Source organism: Artemia sp. Qi Xiang Cuo, chromosome 1 (genome assembly GCF_049724085.1).
Source record: "Artemia sp. Qi Xiang Cuo chromosome 1, ASM4972408v1, whole genome shotgun sequence".
Lineage (NCBI taxonomy): Eukaryota > Metazoa > Arthropoda > Branchiopoda > Anostraca > Artemiidae > Artemia > Artemia sp. Qi Xiang Cuo.
The window spans coordinates 58,206,360-58,232,560 of NC_142794.1; the positions used below are offsets into that span (position 1 = coordinate 58,206,360).

Sequence of the window (26,201 nt, forward strand, 5' to 3'; positions counted from 1 at the left end):
AGTAAAAATTAATGAAAGTCTGAAGTACTATATTCAAATGAATACACTTACACTTCTTGACTCAATAGTTCGTATCATGCAATTTTTGAAACCCTTCCTTTAAGCCCAGCATAAAGACTTTTCAGGAGAGAGGGTTCCAGCCCCACGCTTTGGCTATAAAACCCGCTTCGAGAAAATTCGTGTTGCACAGCGCACATTCGATCCGTATCAGAACCAGCGGTGTGTGAAAACGTAGAACGTTGAAACACTCAAGAAAATGCAGCATGAAGATGTTCAATTTAAACAGCGGAACTATGATCTCCCTGCTACTTATTTTTAGCTTTAGTTTTGTGATTGGGCAGGAAAAGGAAAGAGAGTTGACTATAAGCGTTCAACCAGGAGCTAAAGAGTGCTTTTATATTGAAGTACATTCAGGGCAAACATTGGATATTGACTATCAGGTGAAGGGTTAGCATATAGGCTGCTAAGACAGTGTGAAATGTTGGAAAAATTTGGTAAATCCTAGACAAGCTAGGCCTACTGTTTGCTATCTTGGAAAGTGGTTAGGTTACGAACATTCAGTAATGAATCCAGGGCATAAAACATACTTTGAGAAGGTGTTCCCCAGGTACTAGGCCTAGGCTAGGCTATGTTAACCCTCTTCTGATTTCTATGTCTTAGAGATTAGCCTACTTAACAGGTCCTATTGGAATTTAGACAAATGGGGTTACATTTTTGTAACCACACAAAGAAGTTATAGACCTAACCAAACCTGCAAAATACTTGATTTTTGATTCAAACCATTTTCCTACTGTTTAAAGTTCTTCAAATTTTATCAATAAAAATAGCTCTGAATTTTGTGATTTGAAACTTTTCCATCAAGAATTCAGGGTATAGGCCTATAGCCTAGGCTATTTGCACATTAGGGGGGTGTGGAGTAAAATTCATGGTAAATTCACAGTGGGCCATATAATTTAGCTAGGATGAAAGTGAAAACATTACCTTACCTTAATCACCTTAATCCATTTGAGAGCTTTAAGGTCCTCCAGACCTGTAGTGCTCTTGAGTTGACGACTCCCAATTGAACCTCCACTGCCTCTTCTCCCACTCCTTGTCAAAGTGGCAATTGAAAGACTGGATCAAGGGAGCGCTGACAGTTGATTCCTTCAATTGATTCCAGTGGTTTATGACTCTTCTTGAGAAGTAGATTTGACAGGTTCTCAATCTGGAGCTTAACTTTGGCAGCTTCTTGGAGTGTCCTCTTGTGTAATGATGGCTTGTGCTATGACTGCTGCTAAAGATGGTAGAATTTTCTTCTTGGTTTGTAAGTCAGCATCATATTGCTATGCATGTGTCTGTAGATGAGGGTAGATAGCTTAAGTTGCTTGAGGTGGTCCTCATATGAAGTTGATTTTAGGCTTTTCATGCACATTGTTGCTCACCTCTGAACATTTTTGATGAGCCTTACATCTTGCCAATAAGAAGGACCTGCAAGGCACATGCCAAAATCAAGATGGGGTCTGATGAGAGTTTTATATAATTTTATGAATATTGTTGCCTCTTGGCTACTGATGGTCCATTTTAATAGGCCAAGGCTGGAATTTGTATGGGAAACAACATGCTGGACATGGCTGTGGAACTTCAACTTATCGTCAATGATGACACCACCAAGGTCCTTTTCTTCTTCTCTGTTCTCTAGATGCTCAATTGTTTTTGTGATGGGATTGTAAATTGAGTAGGTAGCCATTGGGTTGTTAGGTCCAAGGTGCAAAATACAGCATTTGATTGTATTGAATTGAAGGAGCCAGTCTTGAGTCCAATCCTGTAGCCTGTCTATGTCACGTTGGATGGTCTGTGGATTTGCAATGCCAAACAGCTTGGCATCATCTGCAAACAAATGCACACTATTATCTACATGATCGAAAATGTTGTTGATGTACATCAAGAAAAGGGTTGGGCCTAGTACAGTTCCCTGTGGTACCCTGCTCATTACCATGGCCCCATGGGAGTAGATTGGCTGGCCACCCATCTCAAATAAGTGGACTTTCTGCTTGCGGTTGGTGAGGAAATTCATTAGTCAGTCCATCACAGCTGAATTGATGCCAGAGGCAAATAATTTGGAGCACATTAAATGTGCGGTACCTTGGCAAAGTCCAGCAGCAGTAGGTTGACTGGTTGTCCTTGGTCAATCAGATTTGTAATTTCTTTGTATGATTCCAATAGGTTTGTTTCAATTGATTTTCCTGACTGGAATCCATTCTGCTTGGGCAACAAGATCTTGTTTTTGGTTAAATGTTTGAGAATTGAATTGTATCAAGTATCTTAACAACAGCTGAAGTTAGGCTAATGGGTAAATAATTTTCAGATTTGGTGCAATCACATTTTTTGAATACTGGCGTTATGTTGGCTACTTTCCAGTCTGCTCGTAGCTCTCTAGAGATAAGTGACGTCTGGAAGATTCTCATGAGGGGCTCTGCTATCACTTCTGCTGGTCCTAGCAAGTAATAGTCTGGGATGTATATTATCAGGCCCTAGCAAGTTGTTAGCATCTAGTTTCAGTAGACATTTAAGGACATCTGTAGATGATACAGTGGTGCTCTCCATTGGGGCTTTTACATTGTATTTTGGTGGGGAAGGTAATGGGCCACCTGGTTCAGTGGTGAAAACCAAGACAAATTGTAGGTTCAGTAAGTCAGTAAGCTTGTTAGTGTCTGTGGTTTCTTCACCTTGCTCTGTTATCAGTTTTTTGATATGTTGTCTATTGTGGTCCTGGCTAGAGACGTACTGCCAAAACTTCTTTGGGTTTATGTTGGCTTCATCAGCAAGTTTGGATTCAAAGCTTGTGTACAAGGCCTGCGTCAAGTTTTTAAGTTTGTTCCGGCTTTTGGATTATACATCATTTGATGCTTTTTTTATGTTCTTTCATAATCAAGGAGGCACCCTTGTGCCTCTTTAAAGAGGCAACCCACCACAATGTTAAGCAATTTCTGGTCCTAGCAGTTGCAGAGAGACGGCAGTGATCACATTTTGTAGCCTAAGCTCAAACTAAGAAACATGCAAAATTTCACCCCCCCCCCTCCGACTTTATCTTCATGGGGGAAAGTGGGCTGGAAGTTCTGACCCTTCCACCACAGCTCCCCTTTAAAGTTGTCCAATTGGGCTGAAATTTAGAGGATAAGCTTTCCTGGGGCCTGGGAGCTTATCCTCAAAATTTCAGCTCAATCTGATCACTCCTTCCCTGTTTTCCAAAAACCAAATATAGCCACTTAATGTTCATCAAGTTTTTTTTTTTTTATCAGCCACACCTACAGGCCACATTTGGCAACAGATTTGGGTTAATGAGGACTCATTTGAAGCAGAATTCGACCTGTTAGGGCCTTTTGATATTTTCAGACCAAAAAAATTATCCACGAATTTACATTTACAATAAACCTCATTTTCCTATACGAGCCCATGTTAATTTTTCCCACCACAGCCCCCTTTTAACGTTGTCCAATCGGGCTGAAATTTAGAGGGTAAGCTTTCCTAGGGCCTGGGAGCTTATTCTCAAAATTTCAGCTCAATCTGATCACCAAGTTTTGTTCATCTAGTTTTCTTTTTTATCAGCCATGCCTACAGGCCCCAGTTGGCAACGGATCCGGATGAATGAGGACTCATTCAAAGCGGAATTCAACCTGTTAGGGCCTGCTGATATTTTCAGACCAAAAAAATTATCCCCAAAATTTACATTTGCAAAAAACCTCATTTTTCTATAAGAGCCCATGTTAATTTTTCCCACCCCAGCCCCCTTTTAACGTTGTCCGATCGGGCTGAAATTTAGAGGATAAGCTTTCCTAGGGCCTGGAAGCTTATCCTCAAAATTTCAGCTCAATCCAATCACTCCTTCCCTGTTTTCCAAAAACCAAATATCAAGTTATTATTTTTTTTATCAGCTACGCCTACAGGCCACAGTTGGCAACGGATCCGGGTGAATGAGGACTCATTTGAAGCGGAATTTGACCTGTTAGGGCCTTTTGATATTTTCAGACCGAAAAAAATTATCCCCCAAATTTACATTTACAAAAAACCTTGTTTTCCTATAAGAGCCTATGTTAATTTTTGAAATTCCTAAAAGCATAGTATTTCATTATTAAATTAGATCAAAATAGTCCTCTTAACCTGACAAGACCAACTGCAAGTTTCCAAAAATTCCAGCTCTTTCCCAGAAGTTTTTTTTGTTGAAAGACGAAAATCTTACTTTGTATTTGCTTGCATCAAAAATAGATTGCAGAGACGAAAAATAATTTAACAAGAGTCTCTGATAGCACACTGGTCACTATTCCTGTGTGTCATGCGGAAGACCCAGGTTTGATTCCCTGTCAGAGTAAATTTTTTATATATTGAATTTAAAGTAGTATCTCTTAAATTTAAAGTTTAAAAAAGAAACTCAGTTTCTTTTTTAAATCCAATCTATTAAATCCTTTGGCTCAACAGGCGTCTCCAAAAGAATATCACAGTCGGCCTTCAGCTTACAGGTAAGTCTCCACTGCTTTCATAACATGCCGTATACCCGCATGCTCAAAGAAAAGTCAAAAAAAGAAAATCTTACTGTGCATTTGATTTGAGTATTCAGGAATTAAAAGCCTTAACACAAGAATCTTCAAAAACAGGGGGTTTGGGGGGCGGTAGCCCCCCAACTTTAACTCCTGACACAATCAGCTAGCAGTTAGTCAAGCAATAATAAGTAATAAACTGTACAAAAACATGCCAAAATTATTTGAAAAAACTACGTTTTCTAAAGAGTTAAAGAGGCTGAGTCACAAACTTTTGCAGCCTCTTTTGTTAAGATTTTTATTTTGGGGGTCTACTGCCTCCCTCAACCCCCGCTTTTTTCCTTACAAAGAAATGCTTTGCAACACAAATGAAGTCTGCTTGAATTTTTTACCATAAGGACATCCTATTGCATCTCTTTGATTAGAAACAGTACTGAGCCTGTTTGCTGGATTTTTTACAGGAGATTTTTCCCTAACTGATAACAAGCTATAATGTGATGAACTTAACAATTTTGAACAGAAAAAACAGGGAACAGAAGAAGGGCTCAGCATAAACAAGCTGTTTAGGTTCAGGTTCATATATTTTTCTATCATACATAATCACACTGAATACATAACTATACTTGGCACAGAGACAAGTTTGTAGTTATAACTGTAACAGACTGAGTTGTCATTGCCAAATTCTCTGAAGATTAAAAAAAAAATGCCATTGAAACAATTTTCATTTGTGTTGGTACAACCAACTGATTGCAGGCTACAGGACTTAAAAAATCTTAAGAAAAGAGGCTGCAAAAGCGGGGGTTTGGGGGGCGGCAGCCCCCAACTGTACCTCCTAATCCCTGTACGTTTTAAGGTTCGAACTTGTGACTCAGCCTCTTTAACTCTTTAGAAAACGTAGTTTTTTTCAAATATTCATATAAAATACCTTCAGGCCCCTTTAAGAGCTCAAGATGCAATTTGCACCAGAAGCAATTATTGAATTGTGAAAGAGCATAAAAAAGCATCAAATTATGTTTTTACTTTCATCCTAGCTAAACTATAGGGCCACCTAGAAATTTACCTACTCTTCTTGCACTCCATTTCAGCAGAAAATCCATTTTTCAAGGTTTCAAGGATTTTTAAAGGTCACTGCCCTATAGATAAAGAAGGAGTGGAGGTAGATATTTCAAAATACCTTCCCAGGACATACTTTATTTATAGATCAATCCCTTAAAGTTTCATTTTTTTGAACCTAACTAGGCTACTTTCCATGACAACAAAAAGCTGCTTGTCTAAAATTTTATTGAATTTTTTATTAAACTGTATGTTTCATTGATTATCTATGTAGAATGGGAACAAACCACTATATGCATCCTTTTATACTCTTTCCAAATGTACTAATCACTTCTTTTGAAAATTTGTATTTTGTACAATCAAAGTAACAATATTGATACTAAAGTGACTTAATATTTGCCATTAGAAAATAGTTATGATGCTAAAATTCCTGAAAACTACTTTAAACCAATCATAAATACCTATTTATCTAAAAAATTAGGCTACCTCACTACTTCTTTCCCCCACTCCTGATGGATAAATATACTGTACACCAAAATTTTAGATAAGGAGATTTTGTTGCCACCTTTTCATTATTCAATAATCATTTCTGGGGTAAAGAACATTGTGTGCCGTTAAAGGTTTCAAAACAGCCCATAGACACTAAAACTAAAATAAAAACTGTATAGTGAGACATTATTGTTTTTCTTAGTCTTAATAGTAAAATTTTAATTTGAAAACAAATTTGCTGGAATTTTTAAAGAGAGTTAGAAACCTCCTTAAAGATGATGTCAGTATTGCTGTGACATTATTTTTGAGGGGCTTCAGGCTCCTCTTAGAAGTCCCAAAAATTTGTTTTCAAAACTACATTTTACTAATAAGACTAAGGAAAATAATAATTAGGCTGGTATTTATCTCTTATACCAACCGTACCCAAGAAGTAGAGTTTGATTAAACATAATGAAATACACCTAAGTATGATGAAAATAAAATACTACAGTAACAAAATCATGGAAACTAAAACAGAGAATTATGGAAATCAGGTCCCCCAGAACACATTATATTAAATGGTTTCTAACCAAACCAAAATACCAACTAAAATATTTGGTTAAAATATACCTACATTGTAGTGTGTATATATTCTCCCATGCTAAGCTGACTATCACCAAGTTCAAATACAGAAAGAAACTGGTTCTGTCATAAGTGCCTTAGGCTTACTATTCCTAAATCAGCTACAAAGGGCAATTTCTTCTCACTAGACACTTTTTCTTAGAAACATGTTTTTAAACTTTTGGTTACTATGGACTGTTTTACCTTTTGGGGCTCCACTCCACCTGTCTTAACTTAGGAAAAGTTAAGTTTTTGCTCAGATTTGGTTCGAGTATCCTTTTTATCAGTGTAGAGGCTTAGAAAGTATAACATTAATGATTTGCAAGATATTTTAAGCCATATTTGGATTCTTTTCTCAATTTTAAGACAAAATTTTTGAAATTATTTGAAACCTTGTAAATTAAGATTAAGAAATGTTATGAGGTTCAAAACACTTTCATTAAGTTGTATATGTACTATATCTTAAATTACCTTAAATTGCACTTGCCAGCAAGTTAAGGTGGCTATAGCCTCCTGTAGTTCTTGCTGGATTGGAAGTGATGTTATCTGAATATCACAGGAGCATCCCAGTGATATTTCCACTCAACACTTGCCCATTCATAATCAACAGCTTTTTTAAAAGAATTTATAGAGGAAGTTGAAACAGTAGAATCAGAAAGACTGTTCTTGGCTGGCACTGCTCAAATAGAAAAATGTTCCCTTTTTCTTGTCTTTTTATATGTTTCCTTTGCAGCTTTAATGAATAACCCCTTGTTGAAGGATAGAATGTAGAGCTAAATAGGTCTATCATATTATTGTGAAATAAATTCTTCAATGCAATTACATCCCCCCTTTGGCATTGATAAACTTATGAGGGCAGGTTAAGTTTCTTCAAGTGGTCAGGGCATGCCATATCTTTATGTGGAGCTGATAATTTAGTAGATCTCCTTTGAACTTCTAATAATGCAATGTCACTTTTATATGAAGAGTTGCTGACTAGGCAACCAAACTCCAGATGAGGGCGAACAAGAGCTGTGTACAATTTTTTAACTACCAAGGGATAATGAGAAGAAATTGTTTGTTTGATCAGACCAAGAGCTTGATTGGCCTTATAGACCTGTGCTTTTGGGTTATAGTGGAGTTTAAGCTGTTTTTCAACAACTACACCCAGATCTCTCTCATTATCTACTGAGTCCAAATTGATAACTTGACCTGAAGCATTTTGCATGTAATATGTCTGCATAGGATTGTTTGGTCCCATATGGATAACAGCACTTTAGTGGGTTATAGTCAATTAGCCATATATAAGCCCAGTGAGCAAGGTGATTAAGGTCTGCCTGAATCCCATCTCCCACTGATCCAATAATCGTGGCCCAGTAGGGCTTTTAGTGTTAATAAATCATATCATTAAGAGGCACATATCAGATAGGAGGTTTTCACTATTTGAGGATTGGGTTGAGGCTCCTTGCCTGTATTCTTTCCTTGATGGGGGTATTAATGGGGGATCATCCTACTTTTTGATGCAAAGGGGAGATATACCCTTTGTTTGGGTTTGGATTTCTCCTATTTTTGTTTTCCTTAAGGCTGGGCGAATCAGGCAATGGGGAAGTGCTGGCTGCTCAAGGGGTAATCAATTGATTGACACCAGTGGAAATAGGTACTGGAGGTTGTGGACTATTTGGCGTGTTGGATTCTGTATTGCTCTAGCCTCCATAGCAGCAAAAGCATAAGGTATTGACCTTTCTTTGGCGGTTTTAGAGTGGCAGCTCTTTGTTTGTACAATGGACATTTAGACTTATTATCCAATCTATGAGGGCCTTTGCAGTTAATACATTTGGGTTCTTCCTTGGGGCAGGTAGTATCCTCATTATGTTGGTTATCACACTTTACACAGGTTATAGTATTTAGAGAGCAAAATTGAGCTATATGCCCTAGCTTTGAACATTTGAGGCATTTGATTGGTTTCAATCAGTAGAATTTGAATGCTTTTCTTTTGCCAAAGGTTGATTCAGGTTTATCTTCTCCTTTAAACCAAATAGGAATGATTTGCTGATTACTAGGCCTGTAGTATCAGGTTTACCCAATCTAGAGACACTTGACACTGATATAGGCTCCCCTTGGCTATTTGTTAGGCCAATTGGAAATATTCAATTGGTTGAATTGAGATTATAAACAATTATCACAAGTTCAAAACTCAGTCTAGGGGCAAGCACTGTCACTTAGTATAATAATGCACTATAAAAAGTTCAAGTTCAAGCAGGGGGTTTTAGCTAGTATGATTGCAAAATAATCTTTGATCTATTCACCACAAGAGCTGAAACATAACAATATATATATATATATATATATATATATATATATATATATATATATATATATATATATATATATATATATATATATATATATATATATATATATATATATATAGGCTATATTTACTTCTGATGTTTTTTATTTTATAACATTAATCTCATCAGAGCTGTTCCTGGGGTTGGTGGCACCCATGTAAAATTAATTACATCCCCCCCTCCCAAATTAAATATGAGCAAAAAATCTGTATGAAAGTGTGAAATTTTATCAAATTGGGCAATCCTCAAGCCAGCCCCCTCCCCCCTCAGCTGTAGTGCCTGGGGCAGCTGACCCAGTTGTCCCCCCCAGCTATAGTGCCTGGGGCAGCTGACCCAGTTGCCCCCCCCCTACTTAGGAACAGTTCTGAATCTCATGCAACTTCATCAAATGATGGTACTCTTTGATGGGGTAAGAGATAGAAGGACATCATGGCTGCAGCAAAAGCTGCAACCAAGTAAGAGACAAACACATCACATGGTAACAAAAAATAACCTGACACCCATGACAATGGCATCAGATCAAAATAAAAAGTAAACCCTTGGAACTGTCTTGGCTGAAACCCCTTTAAAGGACACTTACAGTCCCTTAACTTGAATAGCAAGGAAAATGCATTGGCTTGAAAAACAAGTAAAGTGGCTGCAATCAAGATATTCTGCATTAGAAGCCTTTTTCTTTTCTCTGCAGCTAGCTGGACACTGGTACAAAACGAACAGAAAATAAATGAACAATCATAGATGAACAATCATCAATGCAAACAAATGTACAATCGAATGAGCCCCCCTTGAAGTTTCTACGACCACCCCTTCCATATGAAGTGCATCTGGGAAAAAAAAAATAATTATAAAACATTGGAGCCATTTGGCTTTTACTATAGGCAACGCTATAGCGTTGCCTCTGATGCTACCTAGGTAAGTGAAGCTGTCCACTTGATCAATATTTTTGTTACCCAACATCACCTCTTCACCTGCATTTATTCCTAGTCTTAGCACCTTAGTCTTCTTAACATTAATTTTTAAACCTCTTCTTGCACCCTTTACTTGCTAAAACTCTAAAAATTTATTCATTTTGTTAACATTTTCATCCAGGATTCTTAAATCATCAGGATAATCTAAGTCTAGGAGAGTTTTACTTCCCCAATTTACACCATGTTTTCTCATTGCCTTTGTTGTGGTTCTTAGGACAAAGTCCATCAAAATGATCCATGTAAATGGGGATAGATTGCAACTCTGCTTAACTCCTGATTGGATACAAAAGCATCTACTAACCTCATTTCCTACCTTAACTGCAGCAACTTTATTCTTGTACATACCACCAATCACTTTAACACATTTATCTGATATACCACACAAGCATAGAACCTTTCCTAAATCATTCCTAACAGCTGAATCAAATGCTTGCTCATATTATATAAAACTTAGAATTAAAGGATTGCCTCCTAAGATTATCAATCTCAGAGTGAAAATTTGGTTGATGCATCCTCTCTTCTTTGTAAAACCACTAAAAATATCTGGTCGTCTTTTATTCTTTTTTACTCTTTATTTATTTTTTTTTTTTTTACTCTTTAATTTTGTTTGAGAAACTTATTTCTGCTTGTATACTGGATGACTTGGAATAACTGGACTTGAAGCTTGTAAAGCTACCCAAAATATCTCCAATCTTCTGTCAAATGTGAGTAATGTTGCAATTGATATATGTTTTAGGTTATAGATGGTGGTCAAGGAGAGCTAGATCTTGACTTCCAGCTAGTATCTCCAAGTGGAAGACTGATTGTTTCGGAAACCAGAAAGAGTGATGGAACCCACAGGTATTCTTCCATAAATTCTTGCTTTTAGTTTTTGTAGATTTAAGATAAAGATTAATATTATAATTTAAAATGAAGAGGATTTATTTTATGTTTTTTTTTTATATTTAAATGCTTCATAAATTATTGTTCTGACGCAAGAGATGATTCCACAGTTTTTTAGTGGCATCCTAATTTAGTTTTTATTTCTTCTAAACAATACATTTTTTTTATTTACTTTGAACAACAGTTGGTAAATAAAACACTTTTAATGAACAACTGGCTATATTTTTTGCATTCCATAATTCTCACAGGAAAAAAAAAACTTGTCTAAGTCTAGTGTAAAGAGCTGAAGGTTAAGAGGTGGAAGCCTCTCATTTATGCAGGAGAATTTATTTTGTTTTAAGTTTTAAAGTTGCAGCTTCTTTTGGGAAAATAACGGTTTTATATTACAATCAGGAAGGGTCCAACTGAAATGGAGTAAGGAAAAGTTCAGCTATGATGACAATCTTTTGTAATCACTATATATCAAAAAGTTCATAGTCATCTTCTATTATTTGCATTTAATGGCTGGTCCTGGATGCTCCTAAATTTTCCACGACTGCACCACTTTATTGAAGGATAATTGCAAAAGTCTCTAAAAAATTACAATTGATCCCCATAAGAACAAGATCCTGGCCTAGATTGAAACCCAAACGTAATCAAGCCGTAGCTTCTTCTTCTTCTTCTTCTATTTAACAGCAGGCGGGCTTTTCAGTAAAACTATTTAGCCCTTTTCCTTCTGCTTCACTCTGTGGGCTACAGAGCTACTGGCTTGATTGCCTCATATTTATTAGATATATTCAGATATCTTTCAGCAGATCTTTTGACTCTAGGAGTTCCAATATAAGATGATAGATGTCGATTTCTATGCTCTGTGTGCAGGTATAGTTGGCTAGGCTCTTGACTGATAGTGGGATTTTGTGGTGTTTGAAGTATTTTAACAGTTTAGAAAGCAAGGTATGTTGTGCAGACGTCAGCATATTACATTCAAATAGGCAATGGTCAATTGTTTCATTATTCATATTACAATGCCTGCAAAGAGGGGACAGGGGAATTGAACCACTTGAATTAGAAATCTTATATGAGAATGCAAGGAAATTTAGTCCATTTGTTCCAGAACGAATTCTATGATAAATTTTAGAAAGATACTTATTGGGAAAGGGGGAAAGGATAGGATTAATCTTATTAAAATTAATATCTGATAGCCTCCATCAGTAAATATCTCTAATTGGGATTGGTCTCCCACTTGGCTGGTCAATATTTATAGCATTTTTTGCTATTTCATCAACCTGATGATTACCACTTATGCCAGAGTGGCTAGGAATATACTGAAAGTAAGTGTTTCTGCCACTTGAAGCAAGATTATCAATAATACTGAGACAATGATAAGTGTCAATGTCCAACTTATATTGAGGAGCTGAGGCCAGCAACTCAAGGCTTGATAAAGAGTCGGAATAGATGATAATATTATTCAATTTTTCAATCAAAGATTGGTTTTGCTTAATGTGTTCTAATGCCATGATTATGGAATTTAACTCAGCAGACATTATAGATAAATTATTAAATAATCTCTCTCCCATTGCAATTTTCAGGTGAGGAAGGAAAACACCACTTGCAACCTTCTCATTCATTTTTGACCCATCAACAAACATTTGGAAGTGATTTTTATAGGTAATTGTATTAAGTTCTGCAAATTTTTTTTGAACAAAAGCAATGGGGGTTAAATCTTTATTCCATTTTGAAAATTCAGTATTTATTATGGGAAATGACCAAGTCCATGGAGGGGATTGGGGGAAAGTAGGTGCAATAGACTTTGCTGGTACAGGGAACTTCTTTTGAATATTGGCATACTCATCTGCAATACCTCTATACATGGCTTGATTTCTTAACCAATTATGTAATGTGTGTGAGCTATTTGATTCAATTTTTGTAAGATGTTTTATCAAGAGAAAGCTACGTCTATCCCTTATTGTTGTTAATCCACTCTCCATAAGCAGAAACTTGGTGCTTGTGGGTTTCCTAAGACCAAATATGAGACGTATTATATCATTTTGTGTTGTTTCAATTTTTTGCATCTGGGTCTTTGCACATGCACCATATACAATGAGCCCATAATCAATATGGGGTCTTATATGTGATTTATAAAACTGGAGTAAGGTTTTCTCCTTACAACCCCAGGGTGTGGAAAGAAGTCTCTTTAGTATATTTGCTTTTCTATAGCATTTTTTTATTGTGTTTGAAATGTGGAGGTGGAAATTAAGTTTTTGGTCAAGCATGAGACCTAGGTAATTAATATTATTATCTTCTGGAAGGGTTGTTTTATTTAGAGTTAGTTTTGCATTAACATGGTTTCGCTTCCTGTGAAATTGGATTATTTTTGACTTGGTGGGTGCAATGGGTAAATCTGAATGTTGAGAGAATTTTTCAAACTGGAAAAGTGACTTCTGCAGATTTGACTGTGCTATCTGAAAGGTGTTGCCAGATGACCACAGCACCAGATCATCAGCATATTGTAGATTCGTGTGGGGTAGGTTCATGTCTCAGAGATATAGGGCAAATAGGAGGCAACTGAGGACTGCTCCCTGAGGTAGGCCTTTGGATATTGTCTTTTGGGGTGAAGAGGCTTAACCAACACAAACAATGAAACTTCGCACTTCTATGAAGGATTTAATAAAGGATACTAGCTTGGGAGGTACTCCAAGGTTTGCAAGTTTATTTAAAAGGATTTGGTGGTTCACATTGTCATATGCTCCTTCAAAATCAAGGAAAGCTGCCACTAGGATATTATTTTTTGAGAAAGATTCATTTATTGCATTTGTTAGCAAAATGAAAGCATCTGTTGAGGAGTGGTATTTCCTGAATCCAGTTTGAGTGTGTGGGATCATGTTATTTTTCTCAACAAACCAGAGGAGTCTGTGATAAATAATTTTCTCCATTATTTTCCCCATCACAGGTGTAATCATTATGGGCCTATAAGACTCAGGGTTATCTTTTGGTTTATTTTTCTTTAGGATTGGTAGGAGGGACGAACATTTCCATATATTGGGGAACCTAGAGGATGCCCAAGCGTGATTATAACAATTTAGCAGTTCTTGTTTGTATGAAGGTGTGAGATTCTTTATCCATGTAGGGTGTATATTGTCATAGCTGCTGCTAGTTTTGGACCTAATATGATGTATTGCATTATTCAATTCCTGGATTGAAAATGGATTAGTTATGTACTCGGATCCTGGGCGTGGTTGGTAACTAGGGTTCATAGGAATTGTGGACAGATTGCTTTGATTGTTTGATGTTAGCTTATTAACAAAAAGAGTTGCAAATAGGTTAGCCTTTTCAATATCGTTGTCATAATGGGTATTATTATGTAAAAGCTCATACAGGAGTGGGTTGGGAGAAGTCTTTTTCCCACATATGTGGCTTATGACTTTATGTATAAGCGGCTCATGCGTTTTTATGGAGAGATTATTTGCAAAATTATTCCAGTAATTATATTTAGCATCTATTATAGTCCTTTTCAGATTAGATTCTGCTTGTAATTTTTTTAAATATGTATTAGGTGTTGTTTTTTTTTATGAATTATGTCCTAGCTGACTTTTTTATCTTACATTTATTTAGGCACTAATTTGTCCACCATGCTTTAGGAATTTGTTTAGGGAATGTTTTCTTAGGTGTTGTCCTGGGGATAGCATGATTAGCTGTATTTATTAGTAAAGATGTCAATGCTTCAGCATGTGTCAAATGTTGTGTTAGAAATGCATGAACTTTGGGTGAAACTTGTAATTTCATCATTTAGCTTATTTTGGAAAATAGACCAATTTGCTTTAGCGTTGATATATTTGGAGGTATGAGATGAAGTTTCAGCAGGTTCATTTAGGGAGCAAACTATAGCATAGTGGTCTGTACACAGACTATCAATTTTATTTATGTAAATTTTGTTCAAAAAATTTAAAGACACAATTTGTAGGTCAATTGTGGAGAATTTGGCACTTTTGGGGTTAAAATATGTATTTAGGTTTGGAGGGGTAGCAACAGCTAATTCATTATTATTTGAAGTCATATGCTCAATAAATTTACCAGCTTTATTTGCTGGTTTATTCCCCCACAAAAGGCTGTGGGCATTGAAATCACCACAAATAATGATGTTTTTTAACATATTAGAATTATTTATATAATTAAAGAAATCCTTGGCATCTGAAGTTTGGCCATTAGGGTTATAAAAGCTTATTATGTAGGTTTTTAAATTATTCAGCCAAACACTTATACCAATTACATCAACATCATTTTCAAAATCTGGAAAATTGATGCCACAAAATTTTATATTATTATTAACTAATAAAGCTACACCACCTCCTTTTCTCTCTGAAGATCTATCCTTTCTCAGGATAGTGTATCCCAGAGACTTAATTTGTTGATTTTGGGTTAAATGAGTTTCCTGGAGGCAAGCAATATTAATGGAATTATTATTCATAAATGATATTAGTTCATTTAGCTTATTTTCTGTGAGTGATCTTACATTCCATTGGAGTATTGATAAATGTTGTGTTGTTGATTTATTCTTCATATGACTGTGTATCAATGTTCAGCTTTGTTAAAAGTAAAGCAAGATCTTTTTTTGCTTGAATGAGCATATCATCTGGGATGTAGATTTTTGCCAATTCTGCAATAATTTTTGTTTTCTGTAGTTGATGTATGTTCATGGCCTGAACTGCATTACAGTTTAGAATGAATAAGCATATATTTGGGGATTGCATTTTTGGTAGTGCATCCTGTTTGTTAGTTAAGAGATTGATTCCTGGTAGTGTTTCTGGTTTGTTTCTTCTTGGGAGGGAGGGCCAGGCTGGCCTCATCTCACCGGAAAACAAGGCTTGCTGGCTTGGTGATTCCTTCTGATAGGGATTTGAGCTAGGGGTTTTAGAAGATGCTGTTTTATATGGGGTGCTTGATGCATTTGGGGCATTTGACTTGGGGGTTTTGGTTGGTTTCATTACAGGCTTTATTTGGTATTGTTGGGCAGCATTTGCTTCCATTGCTGCAAAGGGGTATGGGATGGCCTTCTCTGTTGATATTTGGAGTGTTAGAGCTCTTTTCTTGTATGCAGGGCATAATGATTTATTTGTAGATTCATGTGGACCTTTGCAATTGATGCATGTAGGATGGGTGTTGTTGCAAGTTGTCAGCTCTTTAGGATGGAAAGATTTACAAGTACTACACTCTTGGAGAATTTCATTGCATTTGTTTGTCGTGTGTCCCAGTTTGAAACACTTCTGACACTGAATAGGCTTAGGTTTGTATTCCTTGTGTGGTTTGATTTGCCCAAATAGGAATAATTTTCTGGGATATCAATTTTATCCTTTAGTGTGAATAAGAAGGATTTACTAGTTTTTAGGCCAGTAGAATTAGGTTTTCCAAGTTGGGTAACATCCTCAACTGGGATTGTGTTTCCAGCCCTATCTGAGAGGCCTTCTTTTAACTCCTGAGTAGATATCTCTGGGGGAACATTGTAAACTACAATTTTTGTTGGTGATTGTTTTGGGTTCCAATTAGATGCAATAATTGGGATATTCAGAAGGGATTTAAGGTTAATTATTGTATCTGCTGATTTTTGATCTTCTACAGCTATAAGCAGAGATCCATCACGGTTAATGTTAAGGGAGAACATTGATTTAAGCAGTTTAAAAATTGCAACTCTTATTGCAGTGATCAATTTTATTTCAAAGGGGGTAGTGGGAGTAATTTTAAGGTAAATTTGTAATTTTTTGGAGGGAGGATCTTGGGCAGGGAGAGGGGAAATGCTTTTAATTGGGGAGATTTTTTTCCTTTTTTAGAGCTTCTAGAGAGGACCTCTTGAAACCCATTATCATCATTTATGGTTGCATTAGGACCTACAGTTATCATTGTCCTATTCTCCGAATCGGAGCCATCATTAGAACTTTCAGATAATGTGCTTGACCAGCCAGGATGGGTATCTTTCACTATGGAATTTGATTTGGGATCTGGGGGGACGTTTTTTTTTTGGAGGACTTCTGAACATTGCCTATTGGAAAAAGCTTTAAACACAAATATAAAACTAAAATAAGAAGGGAAAATAGATGATATCAAACCGTCTGCACTATACTATGGGAAGGATAAACACCACAGTATAGCCCTGAGGATGACTTGAGCTGGATAGGTTTGGTACAACTACTGATTAGAAGCGATAATAATCAAGAAAATATATTTCGATTGGTCTGCGTCCGTCTGTTGTTTGGTACAACAGATTATTTTGCTTGAATTCGAGCTTATCATAGCTCTTGAATTGTATGATATTAAGTCATCTGCTATAAAATTTAAGTTGCGTGTAAATTGATAAGGAAGAAGTTCTATATAATTGCTATCACTTATGGTTGTTTCATAGAGAATTACATAAGAAACTGAATAAAAGTAGACTTTTGGCCCTTTATTGCGAAGAAGGGGATGTAAAAACAGAAAATGTTAGCACCATTGACAGTAGTCTTACATAGCAGTGATGGGACAATTCTAAATTTTTGGGATTAAAGCTAAAGTTTTATAAAAGTAAACATTTTTTTTTCTGTAAATCTATGTTTCTGAATAAATTTAGCAGGGTTTTGTCTTACCCCAGTTTATATGGATTATTTCCATGGACTTTTCCCTAAGGAGCTCAGGGAGGGCTATGGGATTACAAGGATTCAAAAGAGAAGGTAAAATTCATCTGTTCTTAGATTATGTGCATGATTTGAGGATCCTAAATAAAAATGCTAACAAAATGAATGAATTTTTGAGGGTTTTGTGAGTCCAAGGTGCAAGGATAATTATGATAGTGTTAAAAAAGACTTATACAAGGAACAAATGAGGACAAAGAATTGATGGTGAGGTAGCTTGAATACCAATCAAGTGGGTGGTTTCAATTGTCTGGGTAGTATTATTAGTAAAGTCGGTGGATTTGGTGAAGATTTAAAAATAGAAGAGCCAAGGTGCAGGTTTTTTTTTTTTTCGTTCAAAAAGGGTGGAAGAATAGGAAGATAAGTCTGTTGCCTAAGATTACAATATTGTTAACCACAGTGATGACATTGGTCTAGTATGACTGAAGCGTCAGTGCTTTGAAGGGTTGTCATACCAAGGAGAACGGGGGTTCTGAGAAGTTTATTTGTTTGAATTAAATTTCATAAAAGGCTATGTTTGGTAATTTAAGGCAAATTAGAGCCTAGGTAAAATTTAAGCAAGCTAGGGTATTTTTAACTTGTATTTCTTTTCTGTATTTAGATTTTTTCTCATGTTTAGTTTATATATGATATATTTTGCCAACCAAAAACTATTGATGCAATAAAAATGTTGTATGCAAGAATGTAAACTCTATAAATATTTTCATTTCATTTTTATAATTAGCTTTAAGATACTGCTGGGCTGTGGTAGATGCCATTGATTCAGTGACAAATTCAAATTTTGTCAGGTTTGTGTTATTGAATATCACCCTGTTTTCCCATTAAAATATCCGTCTTTATGTCCAAATAAAAATAGAAAGGAGAAGAAAATGGGGGGGAAAGAAAATAGGGATAAGAATCCCCAAATTCCTTATAAAATATTAAAATAACCTGCTATTGTAGGCTGAAAGAAACGTCCTTTTTAAGTTTCTGTTAAACCTAAGCAGCAATGGTGCTTCACTTACTAATTCTGGTAACTTATATTCATTTGCAACGAGGAAAAGCTGATACTTTATACTTAATCTTGACCTCTCATTTTAGCAAACAGGAAAATAAATTTGTTCCTATTTCTTGATAAACGAAAATGTTGACTTTCAATCAAAAGTTTCAGTTATTCAAAAAATGATCTCGATGTTGGATTTTTAAAGACCACATTTCTAAATTAAAATGAAAAACCTGTCTTAAATCAAGAATATTAAGAAATATACAAGATGTTTTAGTTTCATATAATTTGTTAGTCCTCCTAGGCTGTGCTAAAAAGTGGTCTAGAATTCTTATTGATTTGTTCTGAACAGCCCTCGTAGATTTGAAGGAAAAGTCAAAATCCAAGAAATCGGGCAATACATAAAATAACAATCAATTAAAGTATAAACTTGTCAAGATTGGGTTTGGAAATAAAAACCTTAGTGTATGCAAACAACCAAGTTTCCTGGACACTGTTGCTCTAAGTTGACTAATATGCCTTTAAATGACGGGTTGAATCTATAGATATCCATAAACATCTAAAAACACTAAACATTTTTCAGGAAGAAATCCCTACTTCAATATTTTGGAAAACCTCACAGTTCATTGACTTTGAGCTTTTCTTGAAAACCATAAATTCTGACATCTCTAGCTTAGGGATCAATCTACTAGCGCTAGATCAAAAACTTACATTTAAAGCAAGAGTGTCTAGTCGTAAGACCTCGTCGTTTCCAGCCCTCAAAATAATTGCTGTATCATTAGCAAACAATTGCTGCGTTCGTTTTCGCCGTTCTATCAAAATCCAATCCTCAGTTTTACCAAGAAGCCGTTCGTTTATAAAACCTCGGTTCTACTTCGCGTTTTTAAGCCGTTCTTAGTTCGTCGTTCTTTAGAATGACGAACTGAGCATCATTTTCTGTTTCACTACTTTAGTTTTACTGTTGAGCGCCAAGTTTTAAAATCGAAAACCATGTAGGAACCATCTACCAGCCAGTGCATTGGTTTGTTTAACTTTCCAGCTGGAGCTCATTGTCAGAGTCACTTTCCTCCTCTAGCAACTGTCATACTTGTCTTGCTGCATCCAAAAGTATCATTTCCATTTTCGTTGTGGTTGAAATTCCATCTGGATGATTAAAATTCAATCTGTGGTTGAAATTCGATCTGACTCTGGCTTATAAGGCGTTTTTCAGTTAAAACGACGTTTTTAGAACATCGATTTTTTTTTTTTTTTTTTTTTTTTTTTTTTTTTTTTTTTTTAGACTAGGGCACTTCGTATCGACGGTGTTGTCGTAAGAAACTTCAGAACAGCTCATTTGATTGAAAATTGGAAGGGTTTGTACCCTTTTAATAGCCACAAGTGATTGGAAGGCGACTAACACCCCTTCCACGCCCACCATTTCCCCAAACACATCCAATCAAAATTTTGAGATAGCCATTTTGTTCGACGTAGCTAAAAGATCCGGAAATTATGTCTTTGAGGATGACACCCTCCCCCAAAGCCCTCAGGGCAAGGATTGCAATTTGTGCCATGGGGGCATATGATGCTTTTTTATAGAAAGCTTTGTCATAGAAACTTCAAAAAGGGCATGTTCGATTGGAAATTGAAAGGGCTAGTGCCCTTTTGAATAATCGAAAGTGATTGGAGGGTTAACCCTCTCACGCCCACCATTTCCCCAAACACATCCAATCAAAATATTGAGATAGGCATTTTGTTCAACGTAGTTGAAAGTCCTGAAAATTAGGCCTTTGAGGATGATAACCCCCTTATAGCCCTCAAGGCAAGGGTTGTAAGTTATGCCCAGGGGCATATGAGGTGTTTATAGAGAACGTTGTCGTAGAAACTTCAAAAGGGGCTCGTTTAATTGTAAATTGAAAGGGCTAGTGCCGCTTTTAATAGTCGAAAGTGATTGGAGGGCAGCTAACCCCCCTCTCACACCCATCATTTTCCCAAACGCATCCAATCAAAATTTTGAGACAGCCATATCGTTCAACGTAGTTGAAGGGTCCGGAAATTATGTCTTTGAGGATTACACTCCCCCCACAGCACTCATATTCGGGGCGCATATATAGTTTTTATAGAAAGCGTTGTTGCAGAAACTTCAAAAAGATCTCATTTGATTGGAAATTGAAAGGGCTAGCGTCTTTTTTAAAAGTCGAAAGTGATCGGAGGGAAACTAACCCCCCTCTCTCGCCCACCATTTCCCCAAAGACATCCAATCAAAATTTTGAGATAACCTTTTTGTTTAACGTAGTTGAAAGTTATGAAAATTAAATCTTTGAGGATGACAAATCCCCCACGCCCCTCAGGGCAAGGATTGTAAGTTATGCCTCTGGGGCCATATAATGTTTTGGTAGAAACTCTTGTCGTAGATACTTCAAAAAGGGCTCATAGGATCGGAAATTGAAAGGGCTAGTGCCATTTTTAATAGTCGAAAGTGATTAGAGGGCAACTAACCCCGCTCTTACGCCCACCATCTCCCTAAACACCAATCAAAAATTTGAGATGGCATTTTGTTCAACGTAGTTGAAAGGTCCGGAAATTATGTGTATGAAGATTACAAACCCCCATATACCCCAGGGCAAAGGTTGTAAGTTATGCCCTGGGAACAATGTTTTTTTCATAGAAAGTGTCGTCGTAGAAACCTCAAAAAAGGCTCATTCAATTGGGAATTGAGAGGGCTAGTGTCCTTATTAATGGTCAAAAGCGATCGGAGGGCGAATGCCCCCCCCCCCACACCCAAACACTTCCGATCAACTTTTTGATATAGCCATTTTGTTGAAAATAGTTGAAGGGTCTGGAGATTATGTCTTTGAGTATGACAACCGTATCCCCCCCACAGCCCTCAGTGCTAAGGTTGAAAGTTATGCCCTGGGGGCATATGAGGTTTCTATAAAAAGCATTGTCGTAAAAGCTTCAAAAAGGGCTCATTTGATTGGAAATTGAGAGGGCTATTGCCCTTTTTAATAGTCGAAAGTAATGGCGGGGGGAATCACCCGCCCATCATTTCCCCAAACATTTCCGATCAACATTTTGAGATAGCCATTTAGTTCAGCGTAGTTGAAAGGTCTGGAAATTATCTCTTAGAGTATGAAACCCCCCCTCCCAAAGCCCTCAGGACAAGGGTCGTAAGTTATGCCCTAGGGGCATGTAGGGTCTTTATAGCGCCTTTTATTAGTCGAAAGTGAACAGAGGGCAAATGCCTCCCCACACTCATCATTTCCCCAAACACATTCAATCAAAATTTTGAGACAGCCATTTTGTTCAACTTAGTTGAAAGGTCTGGAAATTATGTCTTTGAGGATGGCACTCCCCCACAGTCCTCAGGACAAGCGTTACAAATTATGCCCTGGGGGCTTATAAGGTTTTTTTTACAGAAAGCGTTGTCATAGAAACTGCGAAAAGGGCTCATCCGCTTGAAAACTGAAAGGGCTGGTGCCCTTTTTAATAGTTTAAAGTGATTGGAGGGCAACTAACCCCTCTCTCACGCCCACCATTTTCCCAAACACTTCCAATAAAAATTTTGAGATAACCATTTTGTTCTACGTAGTTGAAAGTTCTGGAAATTAGGTCTTTGAGGATGACAAACCCCACACACCCCTCGGGGCAAGGGTTGTAAGTTCTGCCCTTGGGACATATAAGGTTTTTATGGAAAGTTTTGTCGTAGATACTTCATAAAGGGCTCATTCGATTGGAAATAGAAAGGACTAGTGCCCTTTTAAATAGTCGAAAGTGATTGGAGGGCAGCCAACCACCCTCTCACGTCCACCATTTCCCCAAACTTCTAATCAAAATTTCGAGATAGCCATTTTGTTAAACGTAGTTGAAAGGTCCGGAAATTATGTCTTTGAGGATGACAAACCCCCCACAGCCCCTGGGGACATATATGTTTTTTTTATAGAAAGTGTTGTCGTAGGAACTTCAAAAGGGGCTTTTCAATTCGGAATTGAGAGGGTTAAAGGGCTCATTTGATTGGACATTGAGAGGGCTATTGCCCCTTTTAATAATCAAAAGTAATGGATGGGGAAGAATCACCCGCCCCACGCCCATCATTTCCCCAAACATTTCCGATCAACATTTCGATATGGCCATTTTGTTCAACGTAGTTGAAAAGTCTGGAAATTATGTCTTTGAGGATGACCCCCCCCCCCATAGCCCTCAGGACAAGGGTAGTAAGTTATGCCCTTGGGGCATTTAATGATTTTATAGAAAGTTTTTTTGTAGAAGCTTCAAAAAGGGCTCATTCGATTGGACGTTGAGAGGACTAGTGCCTTTTTTATTAGTCGAAAGTGATCAGAGGGCAAATTCTCCCCCCGCCCCCCACATCCATCATTTCCCCAAACACTTCCAATAAAAATTTTGAGATAGCCATTTTGTTCAACGCATTTGAAAGGTCTGGAAATTATGTCTTTGAGGATAAAAAATCCCCCCAGCCCTCAGGGCAAGAGATGTAAGTTATGTTCTGGGGGCATGTAAGGTTTTTGTAACATCGTGGTCGTATAAACTTCGGAGGGGGCTCATTGGATTGGTAATCAGACGCTCTAGTGTTCTTTCTAAGAGTCAAAGTGATCGGAGGGCAGCTATAGATTACCCCAGAGATTAGGGACAAGGGTTGTAAGTTACGCTCAGGGGGTATTTAAGGTTTTTATGGAAAGGATGGTTGTTTAACTTGATGGTTGTCTAGACTCTCATTTGTTTGAAAATTGGAAGTTGTAGTTCCTTTTTAAGCGTCAAATGTGATGGGCGGCATTTAGCCCCCTCCCCCTCTTCTGGAGTATTTTTTTTCAAAATACTCCAGAGAACATATAATAATGTCTCTAGGGAATACACAACCCCCCAGCGCCCTGGAGATAGGGTTATAAAGTATTTTATGAGGGAATATAAGGTTTTTACTGAATGGGCGGTCGTATAAACATCAGATGGGGCTTATTTGATTTGAAATTGGAAGTTATAATGCCATTTTTAGCAGTCAAAGTGATTTGAGAGCAAACAGCCCCCACCCCCTCCACGCTCAGCATTTGCCTTAACACCTCCAATCAAAATTGGAGAGAATAATTTTATTCATCGTAGTTGAAGATTCTGGAAATCATATATGTGAGGAAAACACCGCCCCCCCCCCCCCTGTAGTTCTAGGGATAAGAATTGTAAGCTGTGCCCTTGGGTCATGTAACGTTCTTATAAAGAGGGTGGTCATAGATGCTATGAAAGAGACTCATTAGATTGTTTATCATAAGTTCTATTGCCATTCTTAAGATTCAACGTGATCAGAGCACAGCTACCCCCCCCCCCCCACACACACACACACGAACACGTCGTGTTTTCCTGAGATGTATCCAAAATGAGATGTATAGGCTACAAACTACCAGAGCCTGAGGACGTGAGTTGTAAATTTTGCCCCTGGGGCATTTAAGGTTCTTATGGAAGGGATGGTTGTATAAGCTTTAGAGACGGCTCATTTGGATGAAATTAGAAGTTCTAGTTCCCTTTTAAGAGTCAATAGTGGTGGAGGTCAAGTAGTACCCCTACCCAACTACTCCTCTTTTCACCAAATGCATCTGATTGAAACTGTGTAATGGCATTTTTGTCTAAAATAGTCCAAAGAACATATAGCAATGCCTCCAGGGTTGGCACAACCTCCCAGAACCCTGGGGCAAGGGTTGTAAGTTATGCCCTAGGGGCATATAAGGTTTTTAATGGAATGGGTGGTTGTATTAAATTCAGATGGGTCTCATTTGATTTTAAATTGGAAGTTGTAGTGCTTTTTTAAGAGTCAAAGTGATTTTAGAGAAACCTCCCCCCCCCACGTCCATCCTTTCCCAGTACAAATATCCAAACAAAGTTTTGAGACATCAATTTTTTCAATATTGTTCAAAGGTTCAGTAATTATGCGTAGCAATAGTTGTAGTAGCATCAGTAGCAGTATGCAGACAGCACCTTTTTATTTCAACATCCCCTTCAACACACGATTAAGTTTTTAGCTTAATACCATCAACCAGTCCTCAAGCATTGTATATGCATCCTTTTGACAACCTATATGGGCGTAGTGTGTTTCGATTTATTTCGATACAGTTACAATATCACTCAAAATTTTCAAACTCATACCCTTAGGTTTGTTAGTTGTAGTAGTAGCACCAGTAAATATAGCAGTAGCAGTAGGAGTACAGTTAATAGTAGTAGTCTTAACTTTTGTAGCAGTAGTAGTAGTAGCAGTAGTTGTAGGAGTCCAAAGCATTAGTATTATGATGCAAATGTCGTCTTTTGGTTAGTTCAACATCCCCCACAACAAGCGTTGCAAGTTTTAATATGACACTCGAAACTGTCCCTAAGATATTGCTGATATGCCCTTTTGAAAACCTGCATAGAATGGCAGGTTGTCATCCATACAACAGAAATATTCTCTGCAAATTTCACCTTCATACCTTCATAGGTTGTGGATTTTTAGTTAGCCAAAAGACACTGTGTGTATTCATTTAATGCACTGCTTCGGCGGTTACTGTAACTAACGACACTAATGACATTAATTTGAAACTTTTAGGGAACGTTTGGGGGAGTTTCAATTAAACGAAAAACTATATGCATGCAGGTATTAAAAGGGTATATAAGCACTATAGAACATATAAGGACATAGGCAGCGATGCTCTATCATAGCTAGTAATATCATTGATATTTTAAAGGAGCTAATTTGATTGAAAATTAAAAGTTCTAGTACCCTCTTAAGAGTAAAAAAATGATAGGAGGGCAATCATCCCTACTCTTTAGCTCATAATTTTCCAGACACTTCCGATCAGAACTTTAAGACAGCTACTTTGTTCAGCATAGCTGAATATTCTAGTAACTATATCTCTAGGGTTATTGGGTGGGTCAACCCCCCCCCCCACAGTTACGTAGTTTGCCCATTATGCTCAGAAACTAAATTTTGCTTTAAAATTAAATCAAAACACACTGTTTGTATGCTGGTTGCTCGTAAGACATCTCAGCAATATACCAAGAACGACCGAGGCTATTAAGTTTTTACTAAATAAAAAGAGTGTAATTGTATCCATGCTATGAAAGAGCATAGGCCTAGATATAATTTTTTGGGAACGGGATTAAGTTTTATTTATCACGTCAATTAGAGGATGTATATGACTAAATTAAACACTACTATTTGTGTCATGATTTGAGTTTATGTTGTTAAAAATTGCTGAAAAAGTTTTTCCAGCATATAAATAGCAGCCATACTATAAATTCTTAAAGAAAAACGGGAAGGATTCAAGGTACTATTTTCTTTTTCCCAGAATAAGACTATGTCAATATAAAACGAACAGAAATTAATTTAAAAAAAAAAGTTTCTCCACAAAATAAGTTTTTCAAAAAAAGTAAAGAATTCCATTAAACCAAAAATGAACAGAAATAGACTCAAATAATGTACCAAGCATACAACTGCCAGAAATCAGTATCAATAAATAAATGAAACCCAAAACGAACAGAAATTAAAATAAATAACAGAGTCAAACTCAAAACGAGCAGAAATTAATATGAGTAGCTGTCAAAACCCCAATGGTTTCTAAAAGCAAGAATACAATATGTACTTTACTGAGAAAAATTCTTAATGTTTTCACTTTTATAACTTTAAGACATCAAAAATTAATAAAGATTTTAAGGAATAAATATCAGCAATGTATATTAAACTGACAATGCACATTCATTTGAAGTACCGGATGAAGCTCTTCCCAAGTACTCGAGACTTGGCGTGT

The 26,201-nt window shown here is 36.9% G+C and overlaps 1 protein-coding gene across 1 annotated transcript in view; it reads left to right on the forward strand.

Annotated features, from left to right (window-relative positions):
* The first annotated feature begins 237 nt into the window (after positions 1–237).
* LOC148956519 (transmembrane emp24 domain-containing protein 1-like) overlaps positions 238–26,201 on the forward strand; it is a 41,007-nt gene continuing 15,043 nt past the window's right edge. The window contains exons 1-2 of the mRNA XM_089085676.1: positions 238–440; positions 10,685–10,788. Coding sequence (XP_088941802.1) covers positions 264–440; positions 10,685–10,788 — 281 coding nt within the window. The 5' untranslated portion in view covers positions 238–263. The remainder of the gene's footprint in view (positions 441–10,684; positions 10,789–26,201) is intronic.